The sequence below is a fragment of the Gallus gallus genome, chromosome 1 (assembly GCF_016699485.2).
Source record: "Gallus gallus isolate bGalGal1 chromosome 1, bGalGal1.mat.broiler.GRCg7b, whole genome shotgun sequence".
Classification (NCBI taxonomy): domain Eukaryota; kingdom Metazoa; phylum Chordata; class Aves; order Galliformes; family Phasianidae; genus Gallus; species Gallus gallus.
The window spans coordinates 53,768,188-53,784,168 of record NC_052532.1 but is presented as its reverse complement, the minus strand read 5'-3'; the positions used below and the strand labels follow the sequence as shown (position 1 = coordinate 53,784,168).

The window sequence follows — 15,981 nt, the reverse complement described above, 5'->3', positions numbered from 1 at the left end:
AGTAATTTAAAATCTATTGTCCATTTCCCACATCCTCCTGGTAATCTCCATACCAGTTTCAGCTTGTACTGATTTTTCTTGAACATTGGTGACTAGAGTTATGTGCAGTATTCCAAGTGAGCTTTCACCAGTGCCTTGTGCAATAATATTAATACTTCCATTTCCACAGAGGCTTGCAACTACGTTCATTGCCAACTGCATCAACTAATTTATCCTCAGCTCTGTCATTTGTAATTGAGGAACTTAAAGATTAAGTTTTTCTATAAAATCCCTAAGGATAGAACTTCTTACAGTGTGCTAATAAATCTTATTTCTATTACTCTAGTCCATAGCATCTCCCAGTAGTTCCTCCTAACATTAGCAAGTTCTCCATCCGTACTCAGCTCTCACTTGAGGATTTGTGGCAGAGAGCTATCAACATAATCTCTTTTTACTATTAATTTTGAAGTCGTTCTTTGACTCCATCCCCACATTTTGTTTTGTTTGTACTTTTTAGTACCTTTTTTTCGTATTCTTGTCATGGCAGTTAAGAAAAAGATAGTATCACAGAAGAGACAGTAGCACAGAAAACAGATCAAATTTTATACTGGTGGTATGATTCAAACTGGTAATGAGGTAAAGATGATGTGGTAGGAGAAGTAAGAGGAAGCAAAGCTGGGGCTTTCCTTTAAGATATGCAGAATTGCTGGTGATGTCTCTGTGTCTGACAGATAACGTGTGCCTCATCCAACCCAGGCAATGCACTGGAGGTATACCACCAGGAGATCTGGAAGACTGTTCCTACCTTTCTATATATTAGTCTCTCATTTCTTTATCCAATGACACAGGTGCTTCAGTTTTGTTGGTTTTTTTTGTTTGTTTTTTTACCAGAACATCACTAAGGCAGCCAATTCAGGAATATACTTCTGATAGAAACTTGTATCTGATACCATAGATAATTTCACTTGCAGTGTAATTGTCTAAATTGTTCAATTCTAATGCAGGAAAAGAAAACTTGATATCAAGTCCCAGATCTCAGGTAGGCAGACTCTTTAACCACAACAGTTGGTCGTATATGCTGTGTAAGTGCAGGAGTGGACAATATGCTTGTCCCTAGATATACTTTGACCTCTTTTACCTTGAGTAACCGACATACTGCAGTGGTAGTGCTATATTGAGGCAGTTCTACTCAGTGCCATTTGTGTTGAATCCCCTAATCATTGGTTTAATGAGTGTATTGAGACAGTCAATGGCTTTTCTGTTTGTTCATTTTATTACCAGGGTCTTTTCACCTTATTCACTTGATGTTTGATGACTACGTATTGTACCTGCTAGAATCACTCCATTGCCAAGAGAGAGCTAATGAGCTAATGAGGGCAATGAAAGGAGAAGGAAGTACAGGTGAGTTTGTTCTTTTATTCATCATTTGTTGTTTTATTCCACTGGATTCACTGTTTTCTAAATAAGGTTATTTCTTTATCCTCACCTAACCCCGTGAGTCCTATCTAGGAGTGCAATGCTGGTTTTTGATTCCATCCTGATTTGAAATCCGTCATTTGTCAAGGGGTCTCCTGGGGCTAATGTATTCTGAAAGAGACCTGCTCCATGGTCTGGCTCTGGATGTCTGAAATACTACTCCTAAACACAATCTAGGTTTTTCAAATAGAGAACCTTTTACCTCAGTTGATCTGTGTAAGCCACCTTTGCATTTCAGTGGGACCCAATCTTGATTCTCTCTCACCACAGTTTCAAACTATATAAATTCATTCATATTACTGGATTTGTACCAACCTAAATAAAAGGGAGAGACTGAAGAACTGAGAAAAAAAAAAAAAAAGCTAGAATTTCTGTTGCATTTAAATTCTGATTGTCTGTACAGAAGCAAATTTCAAGCCCTGCTCTACTTTGCACTGACTTGCCAGAACAGAAGCAGACAGAGATTGCCATTAGTCTCACTGCTCAGGGTTGCTCCTGATCCACACTGATCTTCCTTCCTTGCATCTTCCATTAATTTTGGAAAGTTAAATCCCTTTTCACCATATCTTACAGGAATAAAGCCCTAAACTGTCTATGCACATATTTCTTACATGTACATCAGGAAGAATAGCACTTTCCTATAAGAGATCTTATTAAAATAAACTCACATTGGTAATACTGAATCTCACTGAAGTGCTTCTTCCGAAGATTTATGAGTCCTCCTATGGATTTCATGAAATATGTAAAGAACTCAGCTGCTCACATGGTATTTTTCAGTGTTCCTTGACTTCACCTTTAATCATTTGTTCTGCAATTCTTCTCTCACTCTGCAGCAGAAATACGAGAAGAAATTATCCTGAGCGAACCAGCTCCTCCAACTCCCTCCCCAGTGCCATTCTCCCCAGCTAAATCTGCCACCTCAGTGGAAGTGCCCTCTGCCCCCTCACCTGTCAGCAACCAGTCCCCAGAGTACGGTGGCATAGCAGCTACAACAGGTAGGCAGGTTTGTGGCAGCTGGATCTGCTTGAAGATGGCTTTTGCATTCAATCACCTGAAATTGAATTTGAGCACTCCATGTGCCTGCTTTGAGAGGTACGAAGCCTTCTCAAGCAGGAATCTGTTTAAACTATTGGTTATACTGTCTTATATCCAAATATTGTGTGCAGTTTAACAGGAAGTGGATCTGATGCTTGGAGTCCAGAGCCCTAACAGGAGTCCTCCGATCTCAACAGATCAGAATCTATTCTGTTGCTGAGGCCTTCAAGAGAACAGGCTTGTTGCTGTATTTCCAAATGGTTTTTAAATCAGTTACATTTATCATATTTCTGGCAATGCCATCAATTTTTTTTGTGTATAGGTGTGTATGAATGAATGCTTTTAAGCATCTTCAATTACATTAATGGGAATCAATCTCTATGAAAAGTGTTATATACCTCAAGTAAATATGCAAGTTGTTTTAAGACTTGCTGAGGCTTTCAACACCTTAACTAATAATTAATACCCATTTCATACCCAGTGAGTAAAATGAAAATTGGATATCTTTTGACATATTTGAGGCCCAAACATGCTTAAATATCTGCACAAGTTTCTCCTGGGAATGTTTTTATGTGTTACTGGTAACTTTTAACATTAGAAATTAGGAATTGAAGGTCTGAAGCGTGCTCCATACTGTTTTCAGTTACATTCTCTGTTCTCAGAGCTCATTGTTGAGCTTGTTGTATTGTGGTGGGCCCACAGACTCAAAAATCGGTTCTTAATGTTATTCAGTTTGTGGGTAGACTACCAGAAAACAGTAAGCAGAAAAATGATGCACCCACCTGGCTTGTTGATTGGTCTGTATTAATGGACAACCATCCCATGTACTCTAACATAAAACTCAGTTGTTACCTTTTGGACGTGGAGAAGATGGTCCATCTGTTGTATGATCTAACAGCTATGTTTTCTTAATTCATGAAAATGAGAAAGGCAGACATGTGAATGACTTTCAGAAGACATTCTAGGCAGTAAAATACCAGCTTTGCTGCTCCTTGGTGCAATGAGAATATAATCAGAATGTGGAAAATATCACTTGTGATATACTAGAAAACTTACAAAACCTTCTTGAAAGAATGTCAGAAAGTGATGATTTACCACACTGGAGAATTTGGCAGAGGCCAAATGAGTAATAAATCCTTCTGACAAATGTTTTCCTTCTTTTCAAAGGCACCACAGGGAAGCACAATGCATAGCTGTGGTTAAAGGCAGTTTAAGAACTTCTATCCCTACACTGAAACTTAAGGTTTTCTCACTGCCAGAGACTGTACTACATTTAGGAGGGAAATAGAATGATATCACCCCCAGAACAGTTAGACAATAAAGCAATATGATTCCTAAACATGTTAGGTGAGCAGGTCTGGTCTGGATCAGGCAATGCTGGAGGTGGTGTATACGTTTGAATCTTGAAATATCTATTTTATGAGTAACTTGGTCTGTACGCATTATGGCCCTATAAGAACATTGTGATGTTGTATCCAGAAATTACAGGGATGCAGAACTCTACCTTAGAAGTAAAAGACTGAAAAGTTGGGAACCATGTGCTCTCCAGTGACATTGACAGGAGTGGAAAGTTGAGGGACTTTTTTGCTTAGGCTATAGAGACTGTAACTCTATATAGATATCTTAACTATTAACCCAAAATTTATTCTATGTTTAAACAATAGCCTGTATGTCATCCGTATGAGCTTCCACCTTCCATGCCTTATGTAGCCTCAGATCCAGGCAGGCCTAGAAACTGCATGAATCTTATGTATCCCTCCTGAATCCCATCAGTAATCATAGAGTAGAATCATAGAATGGACTCACACAGACATTACAAATGTAATTCCTTTTTGTTTTCATGTTGCATCTTGTTTTTTTTTATAGTCTATTTTATTCTCTCTCTCTCTGTCTCTCTCTGTCTCTCTCTCTCTCTTTTCCTTGCCCTGGCAAGGCCAAGGTCTACTGATGTGAAGTTTGAAGCCAGAAAAAGAATTACTTGGGTACAATGGTTGAAGGACCTACTGCCATAACACAGACAGTAGAACCTGATGTAATTATTCCCGTAGCAGAACTTCTTAGGCAAGAAAGCTATTTCTAATCATTTTAGCTCTGTTTTTTTCTAGCTTCCTATTTTTTAGGTTGTTCAAAAACCTTCAGTTGAATTGGATTTTATTCTTACAATCTTGTGCAGTCTAATTTTTGCCAGTGTGAAAATCATTTTGCCTAGAACAAGCCAAATTTGTCAATGCAAGCAGCCATTTGGTTAAGATTAAATACAAGTATATGTATATTTCCCAGACCTAATTTGGACAGTTAGCAATGCCTTCATTTCCCATATGCATTATGTGGATGAACTGATCACCTTTTCAGTTTGCTAACCATTGCACAGTGGAATGCAAGATCCATTCACATAAAGTAATACAACCATGTTTCAACTATTGAAAATTGCTGTAATTTAAAATGGCAGTGCTGAAGATGTAATTTTGATATATATATACGTAATCAAAATCTTACATATACAGATTTCTTGGAACTAGTGAATAGAATATTTTGGGACAGGAACCTCCGGTTTGGAGAAACATTTTTAAAGGACATTCTGTTGATTTTCTTGAACATCTTTCATGAGGCAAATATAAAACTGAAAATGCTTTGTACACGTTGAGAACTGGTCCCATTGGCTACCACTAGCTTTACTTTCCTAATCTAAAGTATCATTAACTTTTTTTTTCTTATGACATTAGCAATAAAAGTTAACTATTAAACTTGTATTTTAACCTTTTTGCCTTCACTCAATGGTCAGCACAAGAGACAGCAAACTAAACTTTGCCATTACATGGTACTAAGCAAAAGAAAGGTAAATTCTGTATATAGCATTCTGTGTTAGAACATCTGGCATGGCTTAGCTAGCATTTTGTTTAAAACTTTGGGTTAAGTTACTAGACATTTAAAAGGATAATTAGTCTCTATCCTTTCTAACTCACAAAGGCCAGATTAATGATTATTCAAACTGCAGCAATATTGTCATAAAAATGATAGCTATATGGCTGACTATGCTATTCTCTCTCAAAGCTCCTTTGAAAGCTGCGATTACTCATTTGCTAATGTAATGTTATTTGGACAGCCTGAAATGAATTCTGAATTGTAGCTACTTTCTAACACATTAGTAAACTGATGTATGCAGTTTACTGTTTAGTTTCATGAAATACATGTCTGAAATAAGTCTTCAGGCTGTCGGCTGTCCTTTTAGGTAACTGTTTTCCAGGTCTGGACTAGGTATTTATGTTTGGGGAACCACCCAAATTTCAGGAAATAACTTGCACAGAGATATCAGCTCTCATATTTGTGTTTGAGTACAATGACACTGTTTCTGCAAAGTTCCAGCTCCTGAACTCAAGCAAATATATGAGAACATCAAGAGTTAAGAGCTTAATTCTAACAATAGCAGGGTGAAAAACTCAGCTTCCAATTTCAACAGGCAGTTTTCTCCTTCCCAATGCTTTTGTTGTTGTTGTTGTTGTTTTCTACATTAAGAATCCTTTGTTGTGTGGAGGCAGAATGGAGGTCTGACTCATGATTGTTGATTACTTGAGGTTGACACTAGTGCTTGCTATCAGATGTAATACACAGAGCAGTGAGTACCTTGCTTGTAGCTGGGTGATCATTTACTCCAGCATGTAGCAAATATGAAATGCAGCATAATGAAGCAATTTTTGGTTCTTTTTGAACTGGTGTACATGACGGCACCAGTGACAACAGGCCGTAGTCACCTTTAGCAGTTCCATTTATACTTGATTCTCCTAGATATCACATGGCCTATTAGTTAGTATCCTCAAAATCAAATGTATCTTTAAAAGAGAAAAGGAAAATAAGTGATAATAAATGAGCTTCCATATTTTAATCAAACTCTGAATGTTCAGAACACAAAGCAGAACAAAATGTTGCTCAATCACTATTGTTTTTCCTTATTTCAGAATGTGGTTCAGTTGGGTTCAGTCGTATCTAAAAGAGACTTCACCTCCTGGAGTTCAGTTCTATGGCCAGCAGAGGAAATGAACTGTATAGGCCTGGGACATAAATGGGTGTTAGAAAGCTAACTAAGAAAATCTGTGACTACTCCTGTTCCTTCTTATCTACCCACCATAATGTTGGCAGTATTCTGATTGACCTCAAACACACCTATACACAAAATCTCAAAACCTATTGCCATCTTCTGTCCTCTTCCTCTTTGTGACTAGGTCACTCTGAAAACAGTGTGGAAACAGTGAAGGAAAATTCCATTTTCCTTCTGAAGACAAAGAGAATTGAGGCAAGGGTAGATTTCCAACAGTATCCTGAGAAGATTATTTGAACAGCTTTCTGTTACTATGTAAATCCAGGGTAAAGCTCAGCATATATTCACTTCTAATTCACAACCTCCAAAAGAAATTGAGTATTTGTGTTCAAGAGGCGTCTGGATGAGGTGCTGTGAGATACGGTTTGGTAGCTTAGCAGGTAGTAATGGTGATAGGAGGATGGTTGGAATAGATGATCATGTAGGTCCTTTCCAACTATTTCCTAGAACAGCTGTGCCAAGTACTGTCTGATAGTACCTGGGACGAATCGTGGTTAGGATAATTTTAAAAAGATATTCACAACTCTTCCAGTGCGAGACCTATTCCTTGTTTCTGTATTGTCTGGACAGGCACAATCTATGTTACAATCTAAACACTGAGTTTAGAATTGAACAAAGATAGCTTCCAGTTAAACGTGAATGCCAAGAGCAGCCACATCCTTTCATCCAAGGAGCAGACTTCCCACAGGGAGTGCAAGAAACAATTTGTCCTGAATCGACTCCTTTTCCTCAGACTGAGATAAGACCACTAGAATTTTTCACAATGGTTGTGGCCAAACAAATTAACGATACGTGGTAAAATGTGGAGGATCTTTTGGCCATGTTACAGCTTCTTGTTAGAGCTAGGAGGGTCATCAGTCCTTTGACTCAGAGTGCTATTTGAAGTAAAACTTTTCTTCTGTGGTGAATTTAAAAAGTGAGGACAAAACAGTATTTTTACATACAAGTAAGTATTTGGATTTCTTTTGATGATCTTTTTTTTTCTTCTTCTTTTCTTGCTTTTCTCTTTTTTTTTTTTTTTTCTGTGTGTGTGTTTGTTTTTTAATTCTGAGCTGAGCCCTGTTTTGAAACTAAGTAAGTTTCAAATTTTATTTTGGACAGTAACACGAGGGAAATATGCTGACCTTTTGAAATTGAAACATTTCACTAAAATTATCCACAGACAAGCTGCTGAAATTTTCAAATTAGTTTTTCTTTTGTTTTCAAATGAAACTATTTTGCGACTGTAGAAATATCTTTGGCTGCTTCCTCTTAAGCTATATTTTCTAGTAAAGGCAGACTTCCTTAAACACTTTTCCTCAGCTCAAGGAACCATGACTGCTGATGGCCACAGTAGCACTGGTGTGCTATCTCTGTTGAGTATGCCTCCTCTTTAGTCTCAGGGATCTCAATCAATCTTAATGGGTGGAGGCGAAAGTCTGAAAAGCCAAAAATCAGTGACAAAAAATGCAGATGTGAAAACAGACCTGCCAAATATATCCTTGGCCATAACACATACAAGGATGTCTCTAATATAACAGGCTCAGTTCACTTCTTGCCTTGTGAAGCTCAGAATGGCTTTGGTCAGACTCAGAATTAAGCATTTCCCATCGCAAAAAGCTATTTGTCTGATTTTGCTAAATAAAATCACATGCACATTAAGAAAACTGTGCACATCTAAGATAGTTTTTTCATTCCCTAAAACCATGGAGTGGACATGGACCTGGGTAGTACATTTCCCTCTTGGAATTAGGCCCTTTCATACTACAGGAAGTCCCAGAATCCACAGTGAATAAACAAGTCACCTCCCACAATTCCTTTTAGCTAGTGAAAAAGAGTCAAGAGTGCCTGGACACCCCGAACTAGTGTTCGGATTGGGTTAAATTCAGTGTTCTGGTCCTCATTTGCAGAGTAAGCTCAGCCAGTATGGTCATGACCTCCAGCAAGAGCTGTCTTATACTGGAACAATGGATCTGTCAGCCGCCTGAGTGAAAGGGGTGTGTGCAAAGGACAAAGGTTTCTCAGCAGCTGGCTCATGAATCCAGAGTTCTTGCCTGGAAGGGATCAGGATGATTAAAAAACTCAGCACCTTCCAAGCAAAATGGAAAATCCACTTTCTTCGCTTTGGTCTTCCCACACGTGAGGGGAAAAAAAAAAAAAAAAGTCAGTCCCTGTCAGAAGAAACATTATTTACAGGAAGAAAATGGCTACACTATATCTGTCCATATCATTGTTATAATTTGGAGATCTACCACTGTGTTTCCACTACAAAGGCCAGTACCTAGTTAGATGGATTCGGAGAGAAACTACAAGAGTGTTCAGGTTTTCTTGTGCAACACTCATCTTCTTCCAATCCTTCATTGTTCTAATTGTACATGCTATTTCTCTCCAGTCCTGATCAGCTGTGAGCTAAACAGGCCAGCAGCTCACTGCATGTGAGAGGGACCTCCAGGGGTTGGTGCATGATGTTTATGAAATGCTGGCACCGGTGTTCCTCTATTGCTAAGTCCTACCCGAGTTTTTCTGAGTTGATAGCCTCAAGTTATAACACCACCCTGAAAGTTCACAGTTTGAAATGTTCCAGATATGTGTATTGCCTCTGGATATTTGTGCACTCAGCTGATAATTTCTGCTTTTATTTATGCATCAGACATGACTGTTTTGTTCACTTTGCTGGATGCTATTTCCAGTATCGGTGCTTATTGGTTGGCTCTCCAGTAGCTGTTTCAAAGCACAACACCTCTGTGAATTACAGCCTATCTTATCTGTGTTCCCTTAATGCTTGTTTGTCTGTAGGGGCTATGCAATCCTATACGTGGTCACTTACCTACACTGTGACAACAGCTGCTGGGTCTCCTGCTGAAAATTCCCAACAGCTGCCCTGCATGAGAAGTCCTCACGTACCATCATCATCTGTCACACATCGGATACCTGTTTATCCCCACAGAGAAGAACATGGGTGAGTGTCTTGTTTGTTTTGTGTGGTTTTTTTGGATGAACCTAAGCTTATGTTTTTTTGGAAATGCAGTGAAATCTGTTTCTTGACGTAGTAAGTCCGTACTGCAAAGATTCTGGTATCATTATTCTTTGGCTGTTGTTTTTGCTGTATGGTTATTAAGTATTGGATTTATCATCTTACTAAATCCTTATTAAACTTCAAAATTCAGTAGATCTAGAGAATACTATGACAGAAGGGAAGGCTTTGCTAGCTTTCTTCCTATCTGATTCCTTCTTTCACATGCCATGTTTTATCTCAAAGGCTATATGTGTCCAAAGAACTACCCTCCCATACCATGTCTCAGAGATGACTCTCTTCTGCTCAGCACACCTGAGACCACATCTGGAGCAATAGATCCAGTTCTCAGCTCCCCTCTATTCTCATTCTCTATTCTTCATTCTCTATTCCCCTCTGTTCTCATGATTCGGCCTCAAGAAGAGAAGGCTTGGGGAGAGTCATGTGACTGTATATAAACACCCAATGGAGGATGTAAAAGAAGATGGATACAGATTCTTCTCAGTGGTATCCAATGACAGCACAAGAGGCAATGGGCTCAAACTGAAATAGAAGAAATCCTGTTTAAACTTAAAAAAATAATAATACGTCAACTTGTTTCACTGCAAGTGTGATCAAACACTGGAACAAGCTGTATGGAGATTATGTAGAGTAAGCTTACCCTACACAAGCTGTATGGGGTCCCTTCCAACCTCAGTGATTAGATGATTCTATGACTGTTGTTAAGCCTACAAATCAAAAATTTCTAACATATGGAAAAATAGCCACATTTTCAACATAATATCCTGATCTCATCTCCATCATCAAAATTTGCTCAAGGTACTCAATTAAAATAGTTACAGCAGAAATTTCTTTAACATTAGTTGATCTTGGAAAACTTCAGAAAATCAGATAAAGCCTCTGCTCTTTTCACAACACTTCTGTGCCTTCCTCACTTGAGCGAATGTGTAACTCATAGATATCCATAACTAAAGATAATCAGAAAATGATCAGTGGAAAAGAGCCTCAGGAATACAGCTAGTTTAGCAAGAGCTGACATAAAACAGGAAGTTCAAAAAATGTCTCTGATTTCCTCAGTCTAATTGCATACTCACTGTATTTGCAGAAGTGCTTTTCCAGTGTAGAAGATTGCATAGTGTTCATAAGGGTAGTAGTAGATTAATTTGAACGCTCTGTCTCCTTTCCTCATGGATGTGCAAAGGTTTGGATTTATGTCTGAATGTCACTGCTATACCCCTCCTGGAAAAACCTTGGATATCAAGCAATATCATTGCTTGGTGGAATTGGAAATAGAGTGGCAGGGAGGTTTGGGAGCTAACAGGATACAAGAATTGGAATAGACCGTGGAACAGCAGTGAATATAGCTATAAATTCATGTATATGCAAGAGAATTCATTGTTACTAAAGGAATCTCTTGCCTCTGGAAGATGATTTGGGGAAATGGTTTTATCTGAGTGAATTGGCTTTTACTTCTTTTGCCATTTGGTTTTATATGGGACATGTGTGTAGAAAAAATTGGGTGATTTTAGCAGTATCAGAACGTCTCAGTGCTATCTGCCTGCTCATCTGGAACTGAACTTGTAAGCATAGCAATAACTTTTTTGTCAGTCAATGCTCATGTGGCATCTATCACAAATATTTCCTATCTTATTCACTCTCTATATAGTAGTACTATGAAGTTTTTCCAAATTATTACATGTACTTATTTTGGATCTGCTGCAAAATCAGCATATTGATACATCGGTTTTTATGCTTCAAGTCTAATGTGACATGCTAGTAGAAACATGTTTCTGTATAAATGTCTGCACAGAAATCCATTAATGACCTTGCCCATGGTGTTTTGAAGTCCTAGACTCACTACAGTTCTTTTAGAAGATACTGATTCAAGGAGAGCTTGTTTGAAGAACCGTATCTTCGGAGAGGAGGAAAAATAAGAATACAGGAGACCTTATATGCAAGATTCAAACAGTTGGCTGCCCTGGAAAGAAGCAGAGAGGGATCAAAGTCTGCACTGAGATTTCAGGGTTTCTGGAGAAGAGACAAATAGAGTGAACAGCTGTTCACTCAAAGACTGAGCCTCTCACCCATGCAGAGCGGCAGGCAGAGTGCATAAGCTGTATGCTGACCATTTCCCTGTTGCAAGTGAATTTCACAGAAAATGCAGATTTTTAACCACCCAGCATACCTGAGAGTATTCTAACAACCATTCTGCAGGGGTTCCTTCCAATTTTGCACACTAAAGACCATCTCCTTTGTGAAATATAAAGACTGCAGAGCATCTTGAGATAGAAAGAGAATACCTAAAAGATCAGAGCAATTCATACAGAGATATTCCACAAAGTGAAGATGTTTTAAGAACTGAGGACTTGGAACAAAGTAAAGCCCTCCTAGCTCCCAAGAAAGATAAATATAGACTGCTGAATTGATTTATACAAATACTTCTTTCTGTATTTCTGGCTGGTTATAGAGGATATAATATAAATTCAATGATAAAAACTTCTCCCTGAAAAATAAATGCAAATAATTAAGGTCAACTGCATATTAACAGATAAGAAGAAAGGACTAAATGATCTCTCCTCCTTCATTTAAAAAAAGCAAACAATACTAGTGTAGATTTGTGGAACTGAAGGAAAGCACAGTTTTCATAACCACTCTAACTCACTCCAGTAAATCTTCAGTGGTACCCTCCACATGTATCCGGTATTCGGACAGTAAACAGATCTGTACTATAATAGAAAAAAAAAATCTACATACCTAGTTGGAATGTTCTTCATTCTGCTTCATGTCCATTGCTTCTCACCCCACCACTGTACACCTTCTAGAAAAGTCTGGCTCAATCTGCACTATACCCTCCTGATAGATAATTGAAAATCATCCCTTTGCCTCTCTTTTTAAGACTGGATAAACACGGTTCTCTTCTTGTAAATCATGTGCTCCAGTCCCCTATCTGTCTTGATGGCCTCCACTAGTCTCACTTCAATGTGTCAGTGTCCTTTTCATAGTTGAGAAATAAAACAGGACTCAGTACTTCAGATGAGGTCCCTTAAGTGCTAAATACAAGGGAATTACCATTTTTAGGCCTGCTGTCTACACTACTGCTAATACAGTAAGATAGTTAGTTGGCCCTCTTCATTGCCAAGGCACAGTGGTGATTCACGTTCAACTTTTTGGCCAGCAGAACTTGCAGGCAATTTTCAGTAAAGCTAATTTCTTTCCAAATGGCCCCAACCTATACCACTGCAGGAGTAATGCAGGATATTCCAGTATTCCCTGTGCTGTACAAATGATCAACTGAATATTTTTTCATGGATCTTATCCGTATCTTCTAAACTCTAGAGTTGCTGCCACTTTCTATCTGGACTTCCCCTAAGACACCCCATCTATATAATGTCTCCATTACTCAATGACCACTGGTGAAGTTCAGAAGTGACTGTAAGAGATGGTACTTGGCAGAATTGTTTTTATTATTAATTTCCAGGTGCACTTTCTTCTGAGAGAGATGTAGGGTTTCTTAGTCAAGCAGTCTCAGATAGGCAGGAAAATACCACTCTTGAAGGACTATATTAATCTCCTTCTCACATCCTTCAGCACTCTCTCTCCTGAAGTTGAATAGAGAAAGAATAAGATTCCTAAACAAAAAATAGAGGGTAGCAATTAAGATAAGAAACATTATCACTCCAAATTCAAGTGAATTAAAGTGTGTATTTTAGAAAAAGGAAAAAAAATCAATGAGTTTTGAATGAAGAAGACAAGGTCAGTATCTTCCAGACTACGACAAAGCATCCTTGATGACTAGAGAGAACATGAAGTGCAGGCACTCCTTCACAGGACTTGGCTATAGATGGGAATCCAAGGGCTCTCTAGACTGTAGAAGAGACCAGCTGGACGAATCTCCTCTTGAACCAGAGAAAGCTGTACTGTGAAATGTCAGGCTTATGAGACTGCCAAAAATAAATATCTGTTGTGGATTTTGCTTACCAGTCAATTGTGTTGCAGGAATTAACACACAAGATGTCTGCCTACTGTTATGTGGAACAGCTCCATGACACAGTCATTTCTCTCTGCCCCAATCTCCACAGAGAGCCTGTCAAAATCCTACCTTATGAATATCAGCTTGTCTGAGGTAGATTATGGAAACCACTCTTGTTTACAGCTAAACACAAGTGAATATAAGAGCGAGAGCTAAATATTCAACAGTGAATATAGACACGGGAGCTTATGTCTAGGAAATATTTTTAGGGAGGGTACTCAGCTCTCATTGTGAAGCTGTTTGGTTTGCCTGGTGTAAGACTGGATGTGGAATCCGTAGAACACCATTTAAAGATCAAAAGAATAACAAAGGTGTTTAAACTTTGCCCAGTGTAACAATTATATTGAACTTTACAGGAAATAAAGGGTAAAATCCATACAAATAACTTTCTTCCACCTCCCACAACGACTTGGCTGCCCTTTTTTTTTTTTTTGTTTATTGCTATTTCATTTTGATCTAGCATATAATTTAAGGGCCTTTAAACTTCTGTGCTGAATTAGTTAGTATCAGGTGTTCACATGGCTACACAGAGATGCTGAGGATGCAGAAAATGTGAATTCATCTTCTGCTAATGAATGACGCAAGTAGTGATGATCTACAAGCACTGACTCTGCAGTTTCTTATAGCTAAGTAAATTGCTCTCTCCTTTACCCTTGGCTGTTCCAAGACAAGTATTTGAAATGATAAAAGAAAGTGGGCAAGGTCTCCAACCTCAAATGCCATCCTGTCCTGGAGTCAGCTGCACTAAAGCTGTTTGTTGTATGCTTCAGATGCAAATGAACACATCTCTCTCCCTCCCCCCAAAAAACAAACTTGTGACTGCAGTGCGAAGAGATGGCTGAACTCCACAGCGCAGTTCTTTAAGTCAAATATTACCACACTAGCTCAGCCTAGTAATTTACCAGGAACATGGCAAGGGGGTAATAATAAAAGGGAGAAAGTGCACACAAGAGCCTGCGGCGTAAAACTTGTCACAGAAACATCCTGAGTGTCTCAATTTGTTGTTGTTTAGAACACCTCACTAAGTGGCAGCTGCTTCCCAGCTCATCTCAGAAATATATATATATGTGTATATATATAAAGGTTATTTTAGAACTCATTCTGCTATGCAAAAAAGTGCTACTGTATGTCACATGGAAGTTACAGAATTATTAGTGGGAATATAATGATTATGCCTACTAAATAGTGTTTCTAACTGAATTTTAGATACACAGGAAGTTACAACTACGGTAGCTATAGCAATCAGCACCCCCATCCAATGCAGAGTCAATATCCATCTTTACCACATGACACTGCTATTTCTGGACCACTCCATTACTCCGCTTACCACAGAAGCTCTTCACAGGTAAGTTGGATTAATTTCTTGAAAATGCTTGCTACAACATTTTAAGTAAAGTCATACTTACAATTTCTTATCAGCATACAAGCTCTTTGAATTATTTCTAGTCATTGATAATCACTATTTTTTTTTTTCTTTTCTTGGCATCTTTTCATTCTGGTGGAGACTCTTTTATCAGATATAACTTCGACTTGTGAACTTGGAGTACTAAACTCTAAAGTCCAACAGTCGGGATCATATGAAGTGCTTCAGAGTTAAGGAGTATCCAAAACCAACAGTTAATATAATTAATTGTGTGTTTCTTAGGCATTGTGAACAGGAGGAGATTCCTAACAATAAAAGTGTTTTAATACAATTGAAAGAAGATGCAGAGACCATAGTGAATTCTTCTGGTGTGTCTGCTCTGGAGAATAAATATGGTTAGGAGTTTGCAAAAAAATGTGAGTTCTGTATGTAGTTTGAATAATTCTGTGGCACCATTCCAAAAAGGTTCTATTTAATGTGTACACTTTGGTCTCCTACCATAAGCTAAGGAATTAAGTCAGTAATTATTTCAGTTCACAAAAGAGCCAGTGGGAAATAGCATATATTAAGCATGAAGATGATATCTGGCAACAGTTCAAAAGTAGTGCCACTATAGGAAGGCTTTAGTATACCATGCAATTGGTGTACGGGTCTGTCCTCTGGGGCCTCTGTTGGAAGATCTACACAGTGCAGCTGCAAACAGGAGGTGATGTCTTTGGGGTATTCCACACACATAGAGCCTTTTATGCTTCATCTGCCAGAAATTTATGTACGTCTAGTAGGGACCACCATGCTTAACTACAGTCACAGGCCAGTTGCAAAGTATGAATTTGGCAGAGCTTTGGACTAGAACACATGAAACATGCATCTCATTCTGGTCTTTGACATTGGTCTACCAGATGATCTCAAGAAGTAATTCCTTCTTTATGCCTTATTTTCCCAGTCTTTAAGATAAGAATAGTGGTATTAATCTCCTTCTTAAAGCTTTTTGAGATCAGCTAGGAAGACTGTCC

The 15,981-nt window shown here is 38.4% G+C and overlaps 1 protein-coding gene across 2 annotated transcripts in view; it reads left to right on the top strand.

Moving 5' to 3' along the window:
* RFX4 (regulatory factor X4) overlaps window positions 1–15,981 on the top strand; it is a 91,247-nt gene that overhangs the window by 65,229 nt on the left and 10,037 nt on the right. For both annotated transcript variants that reach the window (XM_004937813.5, XM_040702998.2), the window contains 4 exons: window positions 1,261–1,380; window positions 2,289–2,450; window positions 9,359–9,521; window positions 14,812–14,950. In XM_004937813.5, coding sequence (XP_004937870.2) covers window positions 1,261–1,380; window positions 2,289–2,450; window positions 9,359–9,521; window positions 14,812–14,950 — 584 coding nt within the window. The remainder of the gene's footprint in view (window positions 1–1,260; window positions 1,381–2,288; window positions 2,451–9,358; window positions 9,522–14,811; window positions 14,951–15,981) is intronic.